Genomic DNA, 14,342 nt, shown 5'->3' with positions numbered 1-14,342 from the left:
GGAGAGTTGTGGTTTCATCTCCCTTAATTCACTGTTTAATTTGAAGGGCCTTCACTGCCATGTTCTCCATCTTGCGGAGCTGGCCCTCACTGGCCCATCACTGAAAACAGCCGCTCTCTTCCTGCAGCAGAAACTCGCTGGCCCTGAACCTTCATAATGTAAAGTGATTTTTTTTTTTTTTATTCCATGTATATGGATTTTTATTCTTTTCTATTGGGCGGAATGAAGTGTTCAAGGAATGCCGTATTTTTTGCTCATATGTTTACTATTTTTACAGATCCTGTTGTAAGGCCTAATAGTAAATATTTTACTATATTTTTTCCTGAACCTGAAATGTTTCATACGTTCATTTCACGTTATCAGCATGCTAACCGTTATCACAGGAAATATGAGGAAAAGGATTTATAGATCTGAGAATTCGGACTACGCACCTCTCCAGCTTCAATTAATGATCATATTACTGTGAAGATTGTGGCTTAATTATGACTCCACAAAAGGGATCTGGTCGTAATTAATAAATGGGGGGGGGGGGGAAGGTGGCTACGCGCTTCCTACATCTACAAATATTGTCATGGCTGTGTTCCTCACCGCAGACTGCCTGGAAAACTTATTCTTAGTGGTACAGTGTAGCTCTTTATAATTTATAGCCAAAATAACACCGCGAACTTGAATTTTAATTACGTGAGGGACAACCATATTACCAATGACACAATCTAACTGCTTATGTCGGGAAAACAAATGTAGTTTTTTTGTGCTGGTAAAATATCCACTTATGAAGGCAATATATTTAGCTTAAAAAAATAAAAACCGCATTCAGAGTTCTTTACTCTAGATTGTGTTAAAAGAACGCTGTAAATGATTTTATTCTTTTTAAAGAAGAATAAGGTCAGTCCGCGACAACAATTGAAAAAGCGAGTCCATGTTGCAGATCAGGTCTGCAATAAGGTCCTGTATAAAGTATGCCCCCCTGCCGCTTTATTTCTATATTTGGTTGATCCCACTTTAAATACCTTATGAATTTTAGCAGCATAACCAAATATCCGCTGTCATGTCAATCAGGCAATAATCAAGAATTAGATGCATTTGTTTTATTCATTTAAAACTGATTTACTGATGCTATGAACTAGGTAGCAATATGCTTTAGCAATTCTTGTTCGTATTGTGTACAGGACTTATAAAAGATGTTTCCATTTTATATTTACAATGGGTGCTTTCAGTATTTTACTGTTGCATACAAAAAAGCAAATGAGAATGGACAACCGCTTACTAGCCTGCCATAAGATGTGTCCCCACTCATAAATATTTCAAGGCTTAGCTCTCTTAAGCCATAACCGAGGAAAAATCTTGACTTAACAGTCTGATCCTTCCTACAGAGGCAGTCCTGAAACAAAATGGGAGTCAAATTTCTGCTTAAGTTGATCGCTGGTGTTTTACCCTTTAATAATCTCTTGGAGTCCCCCCTAAGTGTAAAGTTGAGTCCAGGTATGGACCTCCTTGCTCACTTGTGCCTAGATGGATACCAACCAGACCCCACTGACTAGGCCCATGAAGGCTGAAACTTACATCTGGGGTTGTTGGTTCTCTTGTGTGTTCTTTGTCACTGGCACAAATGATTTAAGGTTCTGTTGTGGCAATTTATTAAAATATCTCACCATATTAAATTTGGTAGATAATGCCAAATGAAGCTACTGCTATGATAGAAATTGTCAGAAGGTCACATATCACCTGTTCTTTAACTCAATCAGGAACAATGGGCATTAATGCAGAAAAGTAAGGTTTTGGTGCATTTAATTTAGGGCTTCGAGGTAAACCTTTTTGAAAGGTATGACTGTAAAGAGCAGGGTCAGACTGGGATCTAAAACTCCCAGCTCAGGGTTGAATGATAACCACTTTCCAGTTGGAAAAAGTACATTATTTACCGGTTGACTAATGATGATATTTAGAACTTTTTAACTTTAACTGCACGCAAATGGATTGTATTGTATTGGTTTTTATCACCGACTGTTACAATTCATTTCAGATTCTCATTCTAGTCAGACTGGTGTTTCAGTAATCTGTTCTCTGCTGGCATATGTCAGGCATGTCCAACGAAGCCCCAGAGGGCTAGCTTTCTCTAATTGATAATCAGTCAGTGAGTCTACCCTGCTGGACACGTTGTAAATGCGTGTTTAGCCATTTTTCTTTTCTTTTGAATAACAAGTTTGGTTGTAAAGGTGCAATCTCAGTGAAAATGTATTTTTTTTTTTTTGTATTTTAATTTATTTTTGGAAAGGTATGAATTTTACGATTTACATTATGCATGTAATGATACACAATTTTTTTAACAAAACAAAATCTGAAAAGCTAAACTTTACATGTGGAACTTTACTCTTATTACTAATTTCATTAGTTCAGTTCTCTCATAATTGGCTGGAAATGTCAAAAACCCACGGAGACTCTTCTGTAAATCCCACTTCCAGCTTTCTCTCCATTCCAGAACATAGACATATTGTAAGGTTTATCCGCATTTTATTTCCTTTTTTTTTTTTTTTTATTAAGGCATTGCTTGCACTAATTAGTTAATGTGGATAACCTCACCAAAAATGTTTTGTAAACAGGCTCTCCATTGTGTCAAGCTCACTAGTGATTGCACTCATCTTTAGAATGAGGGCTAAATTAATCTACACCATCTAAACCTTTACGAATACGCTTTTGGTACCGAAATGAATTTTAAGGTGACAGACGAGCAGCTCTGTTGTAATTTATTTCTTTGCCTTGAGATACTCATTACAGTTTGCGTTTCCTCATCAATCTCCCCAGGGCCTGAGTCATCTGCACCAGCACAAAGTGATTCATCGAGACATTAAGGGGCAGAATGTCTTGCTGACAGAGAACGCTGAAGTTAAGCTCGGTAAGGGAGAATTATAAAGGGGTAAAAATGAAGTCTTGTCATTGTGTGTTTTAAATGAGGAAAATCACGTAGACCTCGTTTTACGTTTCAGCTTTCGCCAATCAACTTAATTCTTAACAAAAAGGAAGGAGTAATCGTCCAAATCTTGGGGACAGGAAGTTAAGATGGCTGCTCTTATTGTGTACACAATGGGTTTCTAACACGTATATGTTCTTTATTTAAATCTGTAAATAGAATAGCGTATGTTTGACGTAATCAAACTGTTAAATGCAGTACTTTGGGCACAACTATTATTTCTAGGCTTGCTTTTTTAGGTTTCACGTGTAGGCATCTGTAATGTAAACCACCCAGTCTGTGCTTACGTACGGATGTTTAAGAAGTATTACAGAAATGTAAAGTTATAGTGTTCCAGCGCTAAAAATAAGACACTTGTAAACATTATTTGGACAAACATATTTTAAAGTGAATCTTGTTATAAGGATGAGTTATTTAACACATTCCTTCCAGGAAGTGGGATTATCTGTAGCTACCTATTAATGTAAATAATAATAGAAATAATATTATGTTCATAATATTGGTTAAAAATATACATCTCATGGCATGTGATATTTACATCAGCATATTGGATTCAGCACATGATAAGTAATCCTGTCTTTGTTGTTTTTAAATTGATTCCCCCCCCCCCCCTTCGGAAGCTTAAATCACTTTTATTTATGATTTATTTATTAAAGGTTATTTTAATATCCCTTTTTTCTTTCTTTGTTATAGCTTTAGGTCATGGGTTAGCCCCGATTTATTACTAATAGCACTAAATAGCCTTTGGTATAGTGAGTCGGTGAATACACTTCATGATCTGTAAAACGGGCCGTTTTCTTTTACAGTGGATTTTGGGGTGAGTGCCCAACTGGACAGGACGGTAGGCAGAAGGAACACCTTCATTGGGACCCCTTACTGGATGGCACCTGAAGTCATCGCGTGTGATGAAAATCCCGACGCGACGTATGACTTTAAGGTATGCATTGCTGCTGTAACATTATTTTATTTTAACTTTCTCGTCAAATTGGCAAAACTATACAGATAAGGAGGGTGACATGAATTCTTTATATGTCAGTTTATTGTGATGGGTGGTAGTTGGACCAGAAGAACAGCAGCACTCAGCATCTGTATAATTAACTATATCATAAAGGTGTCAACCCTAATGGTATTTAGATGGGCGATCTGTAGTCTTTGGAGTATAATTTACCTTGCGGGGAAAAATTATTCAGTTTACAAGGTACCTGAAGCACATAGAAACTAGTGATTTCTCGGTCCCGCCATCAAAAACCCAGTTCAAAAGCATAATGATCCAATCTTTCAGGAGGACTATATTGATTTTATGCCTACAAACTAAAGTCCATAACCTTACTGCACATTTTATTTTTCTCGCCAATATAATCCCATGCACTCCTTTTGATTACTTTTTTAAAACGATATAATATAGCCATTTCACAGACAGACTGTATTCCAGTGTTGTCAGAAAAGAATAGCATTGTTGGAAGGAGGTCGAGGCACTTACCTGATGAGAAGTATTTCAAAGATGATCTTGAATTTCTGCATGCATAGAGTTTAATCCTATTAAAAGCTTAAAATCTATTTAAAATACTCCCAGCTCTTTTTTAAATACCTCATTGTGATAGATCCATGGTGTCTGTGAATATTTGTTTCAGATTGTGCAGAATAATAAAGCATACAGCATTGGAATGGGGTATTATGTAGATACAGATGATATAGATTGCTGCTTTAAGTGTATTAAAATATCCCTTGTGCCCATCTCTGCACTTCTCTTAACTTTTTATCAGTCTTCTTATCAAGGATCCTAGCAACTTTGGAAATAAACCCATGGTGGTGAGGTCTTCCAGGTGTAACAACAAACAAAAACTTGTAAAACTGCAATTGTGCTGACGCGGAAGCAGATCTGCAGATCTTTAAACATAAAAAGTAGTCATGCCATAGAAAGCAAGCTAGTCACATGTACAGGTCTGTGGGCCATTTTGCTTATCTTTCAGAAGATGCGATAATGCATTTATATTATTCGACAGGCCTTATGTTAAATATGTATGAAGCATGGGTCATTCTCTTTATGCCCCGAGCGGGATTTTAGGAACTGCACCTATGGTTTTAAAATAGCAAATCAAAATTTGTAGCATTTTATTTGAAAAGTAGATATTGATACTACGTGTTTTTGTTAATGACTCAAACCTAATGTAACAATTACCTTAGCAGCATGAAATCAGTTTGTTTAACTATGTATGTGCAGTGATGTAACCTGGTGCATGCCGTCTAGGTCTAGGTCTTGGGGCGGCAGTCCCCCTGCTGCCAACGTGTGGGGGGCAGATCACAGCCTCCATAGACTGCTTAAGACTGCCCTTTAAGACACAGAGCGCTGGCATATGATGTCATATCCCGTTGCGCTATCCTAAAAGGCACAGCGCTGAGTATGATATCATATCCAGGTGCTCTGTCTTAAAGGCACAGCTCGCCTTTTAATGCAGTGCAGATGCAGAGAAGGAGAGGGTGGTGGAGGCACTGCCCTAAGTCAAGGCTAGAGTGGCGCGGATGGTAAATACGTCGCTAAATATATGTACTGGTTGGAAGTACTGGTTTGGATAACACTACTGCTTGTAATTCCCTTTTCATGATATAACTGTGTGAATATATACCTGTATTTTGTTAGTAGAATCGCTAAGCTTCGCATCATTTTCTTAAATCTTAGTAGTGAGAAGCAGGGATTGGTCAAAACTGGCAGTTAGCCGGCACGGGTGATCTACACTGCTGTCCCACCATAAGCATTGTTTAATTTACTGGAAATGAAAAATAAGAAAACTAATAGCAGGGCTTGCTCTAAAGCAAGTGGAGACACATACTTTGTCTTGTTCATTGCCATTGCTCATCAGGATTGAAAGGCACAAGCCAGTATTATTGGAAAGACATTTCCCATCAATGTGAAGAGATGGCGTTCGAACGCTTGTTCATAATTTTTCATTCTGAATAGCACTTCAATCAAGACATGGAAGAACTTTATATAAGAATACATCGAACTCCTGCAGCAGTGATAAATCATAACTTTTTTTCTTCTTCAATTGCGTTTCTTTTTATTTCCAGAGTGATTTGTGGTCGTTAGGAATAACAGCAATAGAGATGGCCGAAGGAGCTCCACGTAAGTAATCCTGCTTTTAGCTGCTGTGTTTATGTTGTAACTAACACACAGCGTGCCAAGACTGGTATGGGGTATTAATCAGACACTAGGTAACACTCATATAAGGAATTCATTTCCACATTTTAGATGTGCTTACAAAATGTCCCCTTTGTGTTTGATAATTTAATTAGAGTACATAGTTAAACTGGAGTTTATATTTTATTTTTCATTATTTCATTTTACTCTGAATTCTACGTATCATTAGAAAGGGAAAAATATCCATGTCTCCAGCTGTCAGGAAGCTTCAACCAAGGGTTCCCGTAATAAAACTGGAATGCAGGGTAATAGGTTAATCATAAGATAAAATCTTATGCATTAATATTCTAACAAACACTTGCATGCTGAACTTAAACTGTGCAGAGATTTCAATGGGCTCCATGTACACAACATATGCAATTTTTTATTCCTTTCCCACACGGTACAGGAATTCTGGCTCATGTACTGTGATATGCTCGTCGCTATGTATAAAGTAGCAGCCATATTCAAAGGCGAAAGCTGATGTGCCGTGTTGGGAATCAAAATATGTCATACCTTTCTGCATGTCTCTGCCTAGAATTCTTGGTTATTTTCAATATGCAGTTGTGTGAAAAAGTACATATCAGGACATAACAATCATCTGTTCCTCAGCAGGACTAAAAAATAGCTAAATACAACCTTAGATGAACAACACATATATTACACAATGTCGTGATTTATTCAACAAAAATGAAGCCAAAATGTAGAAGCCATGTTAGTACATTTTTAACAATATTTTTCTTCTCCTATGCTGAAGGGGGAGAGGCCTAGGGACTAAAATCAATGAATCTCCCAATTCCCCTTCCTTACAAGGGGTCCATCTGTCATCGCAACTGCTTAAAGCTAATTCAGCCACCTCCAGAGGCTCATTGAAATATACAAGGAGGTCACTGTATCTCTTTAGTCCTGCTTCTCCCACAACAATAACCTTTTGGAAAAAGCTAGAACGGCCTTTTATAAAGGAGCATTGCAGACAGTACCTCTGCATAAATGACTAAGCACAGATGAAGGCATAATGCTAACCTTCACAGCTACAGCACTGCAGTTTCTCGTAATTATGTGAATTATGAGTATGTGCTTCAGACATAAGCTACAGCAGCTTATGCATCTACTTCTTGTTCTTACATCTCTAGAAATATGAGAGGGCTGGTTAGTAGGTTATGAAGTCAACTAAAAGGTAGATTTGGGAAATAAATGGCTGTGTTATGACCTTTGCTCATCCTATCACTCATGATAGGTGTCGCGGTGAATTGAGCCGTGTAACACTCATGAACACCAATTGATTGCCTGGGCAGCAGCTGCAGATACAGTATTGTTGCCGGGTCTGCTGCACATGGGTGCGCATGAACATGTGTTTTCTCCTGGTGTCAGGAGCTGGAAGCCAAGTGGCTTGCAGAGTGTTAGTCCTTGCACAGTGTGCTGAGGCAGGGCTGTTATATCTGCTAATGAAACCGTTTTGTAAAAATAAGATGACTGTTCCTTTAAATAACCAAAATTGTCTTTATCACTGGAATATTAAGAGTAAAAAATACACACAAGTACATTGAGCTGGCTTCTATAACTAGTGATTTTGGCTAGTCCTGTTCTGTTGCCATATGCTACTGTATACAATATATAAAATATATACCTAACATATTTTTCTATAACATTTAGCACTCTGTGATATGCACCCGATGAGAGCCCTGTTCCTGATCCCTCGGAATCCAGCTCCTAGATTGAAGTCTAAGAAATGGTGAGTCCTTTAACAGGATGATTTCCCCTTGTAAGGTGAATATTTATTGCAGAAGGCATTGACAAGAAGTAAAGCCGCCTGTCCTTTACACCCTGAGGTTTTAATAAAGCAGAGACTGTATAAATGTGTTTGTGTGTGTATGTATATATGTGTGTATGTATGTGTGTGTATGTGTATATATGTGTATGTATGTGTGTGTGTATATATATATATATATATATATATATATATATATTTGCCTTTTCAAATGCTTGTTTGATTCTAAGCCAGTTGAAACTCGACTTGTCCGCCTCTGTGTACATCTTGTAAAAACACAATTTTTCAGTGGAAACAAGTTGTCATTCTAGAAAAGCACAGTTTATCATGAAGGATTAGGAATGCAACAACTTGAACGGCATGCAGACCGGGGCAGCGCCTCTCCCGTGGATCAAATAAATGCAAAAAACCTTTTGACGAAATCCAGGAAGCAGCAGAGTGGATCCTATACATCTGTTGCTTTGTACCCACTTGGGTATGCAATATGCTCATATATAAACAAAAAAAATCACATTGCGGGAAAAATAATGCACAGCAGGAAACAGAACACATTATAATAAATACATAGTGTATGAACATTTTAATTTTGATTGCCATTATGATTTAATAGCAAATCATTATTAAAAGGGACTCTTGACACCTAAGTGTGAATTTGATGCCATATACCAATTGTTCTCTACTGTTGTAGTTTGTGTGTGGTGCCTCGTGATGATGTCATAAACAGGGGTACAATACAAAAAATGTAAACCCATTTTGCTTTTATCTTGTCTAGATTGCTATGTATAGATCTCTTTATACGCACTTCACTTACTAGAAGTACTGTTTAGATGAAACGTCCCTTTTAATGTCTTGAATAGCCAGCATGTCAAAATTGCACTACAGAAAAATCAAATAAGGGGAAGGGTTGTGTCTTCTGTACTACATAATTATTTTTTTTAACCCTTACATTGCAAGTTTTGTTCTACAGAAGGTTGTAAATATTTCACTGGACCAGCAGGATCCCCCATAATTTTAGTATGCATGTGTGTCACTTACCTGGATAACACATGGTGTGATGCTTTGGGCAATGTTCTGCTGTAAAACCTTGTGTCCTGCCATGGATGCTATTTTGACATGCACCACCGACCTAAGCATTGTCGCAGATCATGTAGACCCTTTTGTGGACATGGTATATCCTGTTGGCATTGGCCTCTTTCAGCTGGATAATGTGCTCTGCCGCAAAGAAAAAATGGTTCAAGAATGGTTTTGAGCAACTAGTTCAAGGTGTTGACTTGGTCTCCAAATTCCCCAGATCTAAATCCAATGGGGCATCTGTGAGATGTGCTGGACAAACAAGACAGATCTATGGAGGCTTCACCTTTCAAGTTACAGGACTAAAAGGATCTGCTGTTGTTCGTGCCAGCTACCACAGCACACCTTCAGAGATCTAGTGCAGTCCATGCCTCGACGGGTCAGGGCTTTTTTGGCAGCAAAAGTGGGACCTACACAATATTAGGCAGGTGTTCATAATATGGCTGATCAGTGTGCATATAAATATTTATATAAATATACACATAAACATGTCTCAAGTCTGCATAATAAGCCACAAAAATCAGTCTTCTTATTGAGACCCATTTTTATCAGTGATAATCCACCAGCTAAGGTCATGCTTTTAAACGTATCGCTACTTCACTGGCACGTATCACCGTTTACCGTAAGTGCCTTAATTCAAGGAAATACTGTGGCAGTACTATATGAAATGTGACCATGAGCAAAAATTAAAAAAAAAAAAAAAAGTGATTTCATCACTACAGTCAACAATGGAATTATTCTGTTTATTGGATCATGCCATTAATTGTTATGGTGACAACACCATTTGTCAAACTTTGGTCTATAATTATTTTTATTTTACATACATACATATTTTAAATGTAGATAAAGAGAGAAAAGGAATGTTAATGGCTTGCTTAAGTTTATGATGTGTTTGTCACAGATTATCTGCGATCCATTTATCTTTCATCGCATTCCTCTCACGTATCAGCATTTTCCTTCTTTCCATCTCTCTCTCTCCTCCATATTCTCCTTCCCTTTCAGACCATCATCTGTTCATGATTTTTGTCTTATCCTGTTCTCTGCTTGACTTGAGTATGCGACTTTTTGCTTTTTCATCACTAGAGAGATGCCAAGTCTTTGAGCGGAACAGAAAGTTCCCATTTCACTGGGGACAGCACCTGGCATACTTGCGCTTTAGAAATAAAACCGCAGTGATTATTAAAACGGAAGGAGGAAAAAAAAAAATAGTCAAATATATATTGCTTTTAATTTTAACATACATAAGTTTTAATATCTGCATGAACAATCTAAGCAAAATAAGGCTGTGAATCAGTTGTGCGTGAAATTATAATACATATATAATGTTTTTATTCTAAAATATTATGTGGTATACCCACTTAAGGAAATATTTAACCAGCCATAATTTTGATCTACAAACAAAGGGGTTATATATAACAAGTGATTTTAGTCCAAAACATGAAAGATGGTCCTGCACCACATGCTTTGTGTCCGAGATACCCCTATATTATACTACATACAGTTTATTTTAATGTCATCCGACTAGCTTAATGACATTTTTTAACCCATTTTCTTCCGAGGCTTGTAAATAGCTATTAGCAGATTGGAATGGGTTTCAATGCACTTTGTAATTTTGGTCTGAGCTGCTTTAGAGCCTTTCACCTATGAGATAAACAAGTGATGTGTCTGCAGAGCTGCGTTGGTTATTGTGTTTTGGGTGTCATCCGCATAAGCAATGCCACAGTTAACTATAGAAAGTAAACCAAAAGAGATGCCCGGAACTCTTGTGGGAGCTGGCTGGCGGTGAGTGTAGTGCAATCGGGCTCACTGGTGTATCGCTGCTGTTTGGAGCGGTTATTAGGGAAAACTCTTTATCCCCCCCAACCAGCCCATTTACGCTAGGCTAGCCTCCACAGACTGCTTTAAAAGGCTGCGCTCCTTTTAAGCCACAAACCACCAAGATATGACATCTCAAACTAGCGCTCCTCGATGAAAAACCACTACCATGGTGTGGGCAGCCCTAGGTCTTGGTGCCTTGTAGATGGAGCAAGGGATCTGCTCACCACCAGGTTGACATCATGCCCGGTACCATCAAAGGCAATCCACGAAAGGACAGGTCATAGCACATAGAGAGACAACAGTGAACCGGCATTCTTGCAGACAGGCGGCTTATAATTGCACATTGTCCTGTGTTACAGCGTTACCCTAACTGATGGGAGATGTGCAAAAGTCTGTTTTTCCTGGCATAACACTAAGGATTTCATTAACTCGTTTAATTAGGATGCTGCAGATTTTCTGCTATCTCATTAAGTGGCCAATGTCTTTTCAAGGAATACAGGAGATTTGTACAGTCTGGTCACAGGCCACCTGTTTAATATTAAAAGGCCCCACATACCCCATCGCTGTTAAATGGAGTAATAGTACAGTGCTCCTAAGCGTTTTGATATGGTATGGTAGATGAAAGCCTCCATGTAGAATTATATATACAAAGCTAAAGGCAGCTTCATCACCAGATGACTTACTGATTCATGTGCCGAAGCTTCTCACCTGCCAGTTCGGAAGAGTTTCAAAAGCTGTCACTGACGTTTCCTGTAAGTAGACAAGATGTCACTGGACACACTCCAGGCTTTCCATTAACAACTCGCTTCTTCTACCATTTACTTTGCAAACAGCCTTAACATACTTTTATATTGCACCACCAGAAATAAAGCCAGTGGAACCATTCAAAAAGTCCTATGGGGGAAAAATTTGAATGGAATCTTCCTGATTTTCTGGACCATGTAATAGTTTGTCTTGGCAATACTAAAATATTTTGTTATGCAGAGTTTTTCTAGTGTACGCCCTAAATTGGACTTTTCAATAATAATAATAATATATCTCTCATACTGATGTGCATTACCGGTTATTTCATGTAAGGGATAAGAATGACCAAGGCAAGTCTAATAGTCATTCGTGAAATCTCATGGAAGATTTTTTCTCCAGGCAAGGAGTGGCATGTGGTCTGCTTACTTCCACCTTTTCCCTCACACCAAAGTCTTTTTGTGGCTAGTACTGCCCTACTTGTGGCTAGTCCTGACCCTGCATAAAGCCACAGCCCCAGAAGAGGGAGAGCTCGGGGTAACTTATCCTGAAACGTTCCTAGGTATAGCAATAACGGCAAACTAATTTGGGTCTATTCAATATTTACATAATATGTCTGAAAACTGCTAAATGATCATTTGGATCATTTCCAATTAAAAGTGAAAAGATTTGGGTGCTGGAGATTTGAACAATTAATAATACTACTCCCCTTGTGTGCATCTATGTGGTTGTCATTCCTAATTTGTGCCAGGCGTGCTTATTGGCCTGGAAGGTGGCAAGAAAATGTCTTATAGAAAGATAATTAAAGTGACATCAGTATGTTTTTGTAAGTTTTATGTACAAATGGGCATCTAAAACTAACAAAACTCTTAATTATCAACACATATCAATAACAATATCAATCAAATTAAGCATTACCTGGAAAATGACTGAGCATTTGGTTTTCAGAGAACGCACTCTTCTCTCTTGGGCTGAGGTGACCTACTTTTACAATTTTCATGGCTGTCACATATCTGGTTATCTTCCAGTAATATAATCCAGTCTTTGATGGAGCATACAGATTTGGCGAGCTGCGTTTGGCATATGCTGCTAATACAGTTGAATTTTAAACCCTATTATAAACTTGAATGTTTTTGTCTGCAGGTCTAAAAAGTTTCAGTCGTTCATTGAAAGCTGTCTTGTGAAGAATCATGGCCAAAGACCTTCAACAGAGCAGCTAATGAAGCATCCCTTTATCAGAGACCAGCCTAATGAAAGGCAGGTCCGCATCCAGCTTAAAGATCACATTGACAGAACAAAGAAAAAAAGGGGAGAGAAAGGTAATAGGATTAGTCATATGCTGACGTTATGAAGAAGATGAATTGGCAGGGGTAACTGCAACATGCAGTTTTGGCTCATACAATCAATAAAACAATCTGACTGTTTCTCTATGAATGATGGGATCAGGACACAACCGAGGGGAAAAGTAGAATTATAGTTTGTTGCTTAGATCTGACTCCCTTACGTTCTCAGAGAAACCAGTCTAATTTACATGCCTGGCCAATGCCTCCCACCTTGTTTCAGAGACTTGTGTGATGGAGATAAGTAGATCTGGGTGGCAGTGCCCCCTCTTTCCCGCTTTGCACCACTGATCCCCGGTTTAAAGCATTCTAAGCCGGCACTAGAACTGACATGTGGTGCAAATACCCCATGGGCACGGCAGCAGGAGATGTTTCTTTGGCTGAACATACCTTCTACAAGTCAAGGAGCTGGTTGTGGGGAAGGCAGCAAATGCAAATGGATGGATATGTAAAGGACCACTCAACTATCATATTCATTAAAGTGCATATGATGGCTGGAGTTTCCATTTAAAAATATTACATGGATTCTGTAGTGGTAATACACCACAATTTTTACTTACCTTTTTTTCCATCTCTTTTGCCTTTGTTTAGAACGTATAATGCCAACTATAGGTTGTTCAAAATAAGATTCTATTTGGCTGAATGTTTGAACCCTTGTCTGTCAGTGTCATAAACCCATGTTTGGTCTTGTAAAGTAGCCCAGAGGATAAACGGCTGAGAGAAACATGTTTAACTTACTCGTTAAGATTTATTTTTTTTATATCCTTACGATATAACATTAATATAATATCTCCAGTATGGTCCTTTGTGAGCCATTTTGTTCATTTATATCATTTATCATTTGAAGAATGTTCAAAGGAAAACATTGAAACCCTAATCTTAAATATTCCATAACTCTTATTTATATAGCGATTCCTCAGTACTGTTACAATAAGAGGTAGTGAAAGTAAATGACAAGCTGAAATTACATAACACACTTTAGCACATACTGCTAAACAGAGCCGGCCTTAAGTGTTCTGGCGCCCTGTGCGGACTACTCCTCTGGCGCCCCTCATCCCCCAAAAAAGGAATAGAATCTCCCCCCCTGCCCCTTCTCACTATCTACCCCCCTGCCCCTTCTCATTATCTACCCCCCTCTCCCTATCCTTACTTACCTTGTTGCCGGAGTCCTGCGGTGGGAGCGGGAGTGAGGGGCACCAAGCAGTTGCTGAAAACTTCACGAGCGACCGCTCGGCACCCCTGCCCAAGACTTAAATTAAAACACCGTTTGTTTTTTTTTTTGTTTGTTTTAACATCATCCGTGTTAAATAAGGTTAAAAAACCCTTTATTTAACATGGAGGATGTTAAAGTTAAATAAAAAAGCAAACAAAAAACCCCCGATGTTTTAATTTAAGTCCCGGGCAGGCGCCCCTGTTGCCATGGCAACACAGGTCGCACACCCCTAAGGCCGACCCTGCTGCTAA

General features: G+C 38.5%; 1 protein-coding gene across 2 annotated transcripts in view; it reads left to right on the top strand.

Moving 5' to 3' along the window:
* The window catches only part of LOC149300404 (traf2 and NCK-interacting protein kinase-like), a 98,471-nt gene that overhangs the window by 33,916 nt on the left and 50,213 nt on the right, over nt 1-14,342 (top strand). For both annotated transcript variants that reach the window (XM_089485355.1, XM_089485354.1), the window contains exons 5-9: nt 2,800-2,890; nt 3,772-3,902; nt 6,032-6,086; nt 7,794-7,872; nt 12,682-12,857. In XM_089485355.1, coding sequence (XP_089341481.1) covers nt 2,800-2,890; nt 3,772-3,902; nt 6,032-6,086; nt 7,794-7,872; nt 12,682-12,857 — 532 coding nt within the window. The remainder of the gene's footprint in view (nt 1-2,799; nt 2,891-3,771; nt 3,903-6,031; nt 6,087-7,793; nt 7,873-12,681; nt 12,858-14,342) is intronic.

Source organism: Sceloporus occidentalis, unplaced genomic scaffold (genome assembly GCF_023333645.1).
Source record: "Sceloporus occidentalis isolate IW3139 unplaced genomic scaffold, rSceOcc1.0.p SCAF_25, whole genome shotgun sequence".
In the NCBI taxonomy this organism is placed as follows: domain Eukaryota; kingdom Metazoa; phylum Chordata; class Lepidosauria; order Squamata; family Phrynosomatidae; genus Sceloporus; species Sceloporus occidentalis.
Note: the sequence above shows the minus strand (reverse complement) of the source record. Positions and strands in the feature narration are given on the sequence as shown.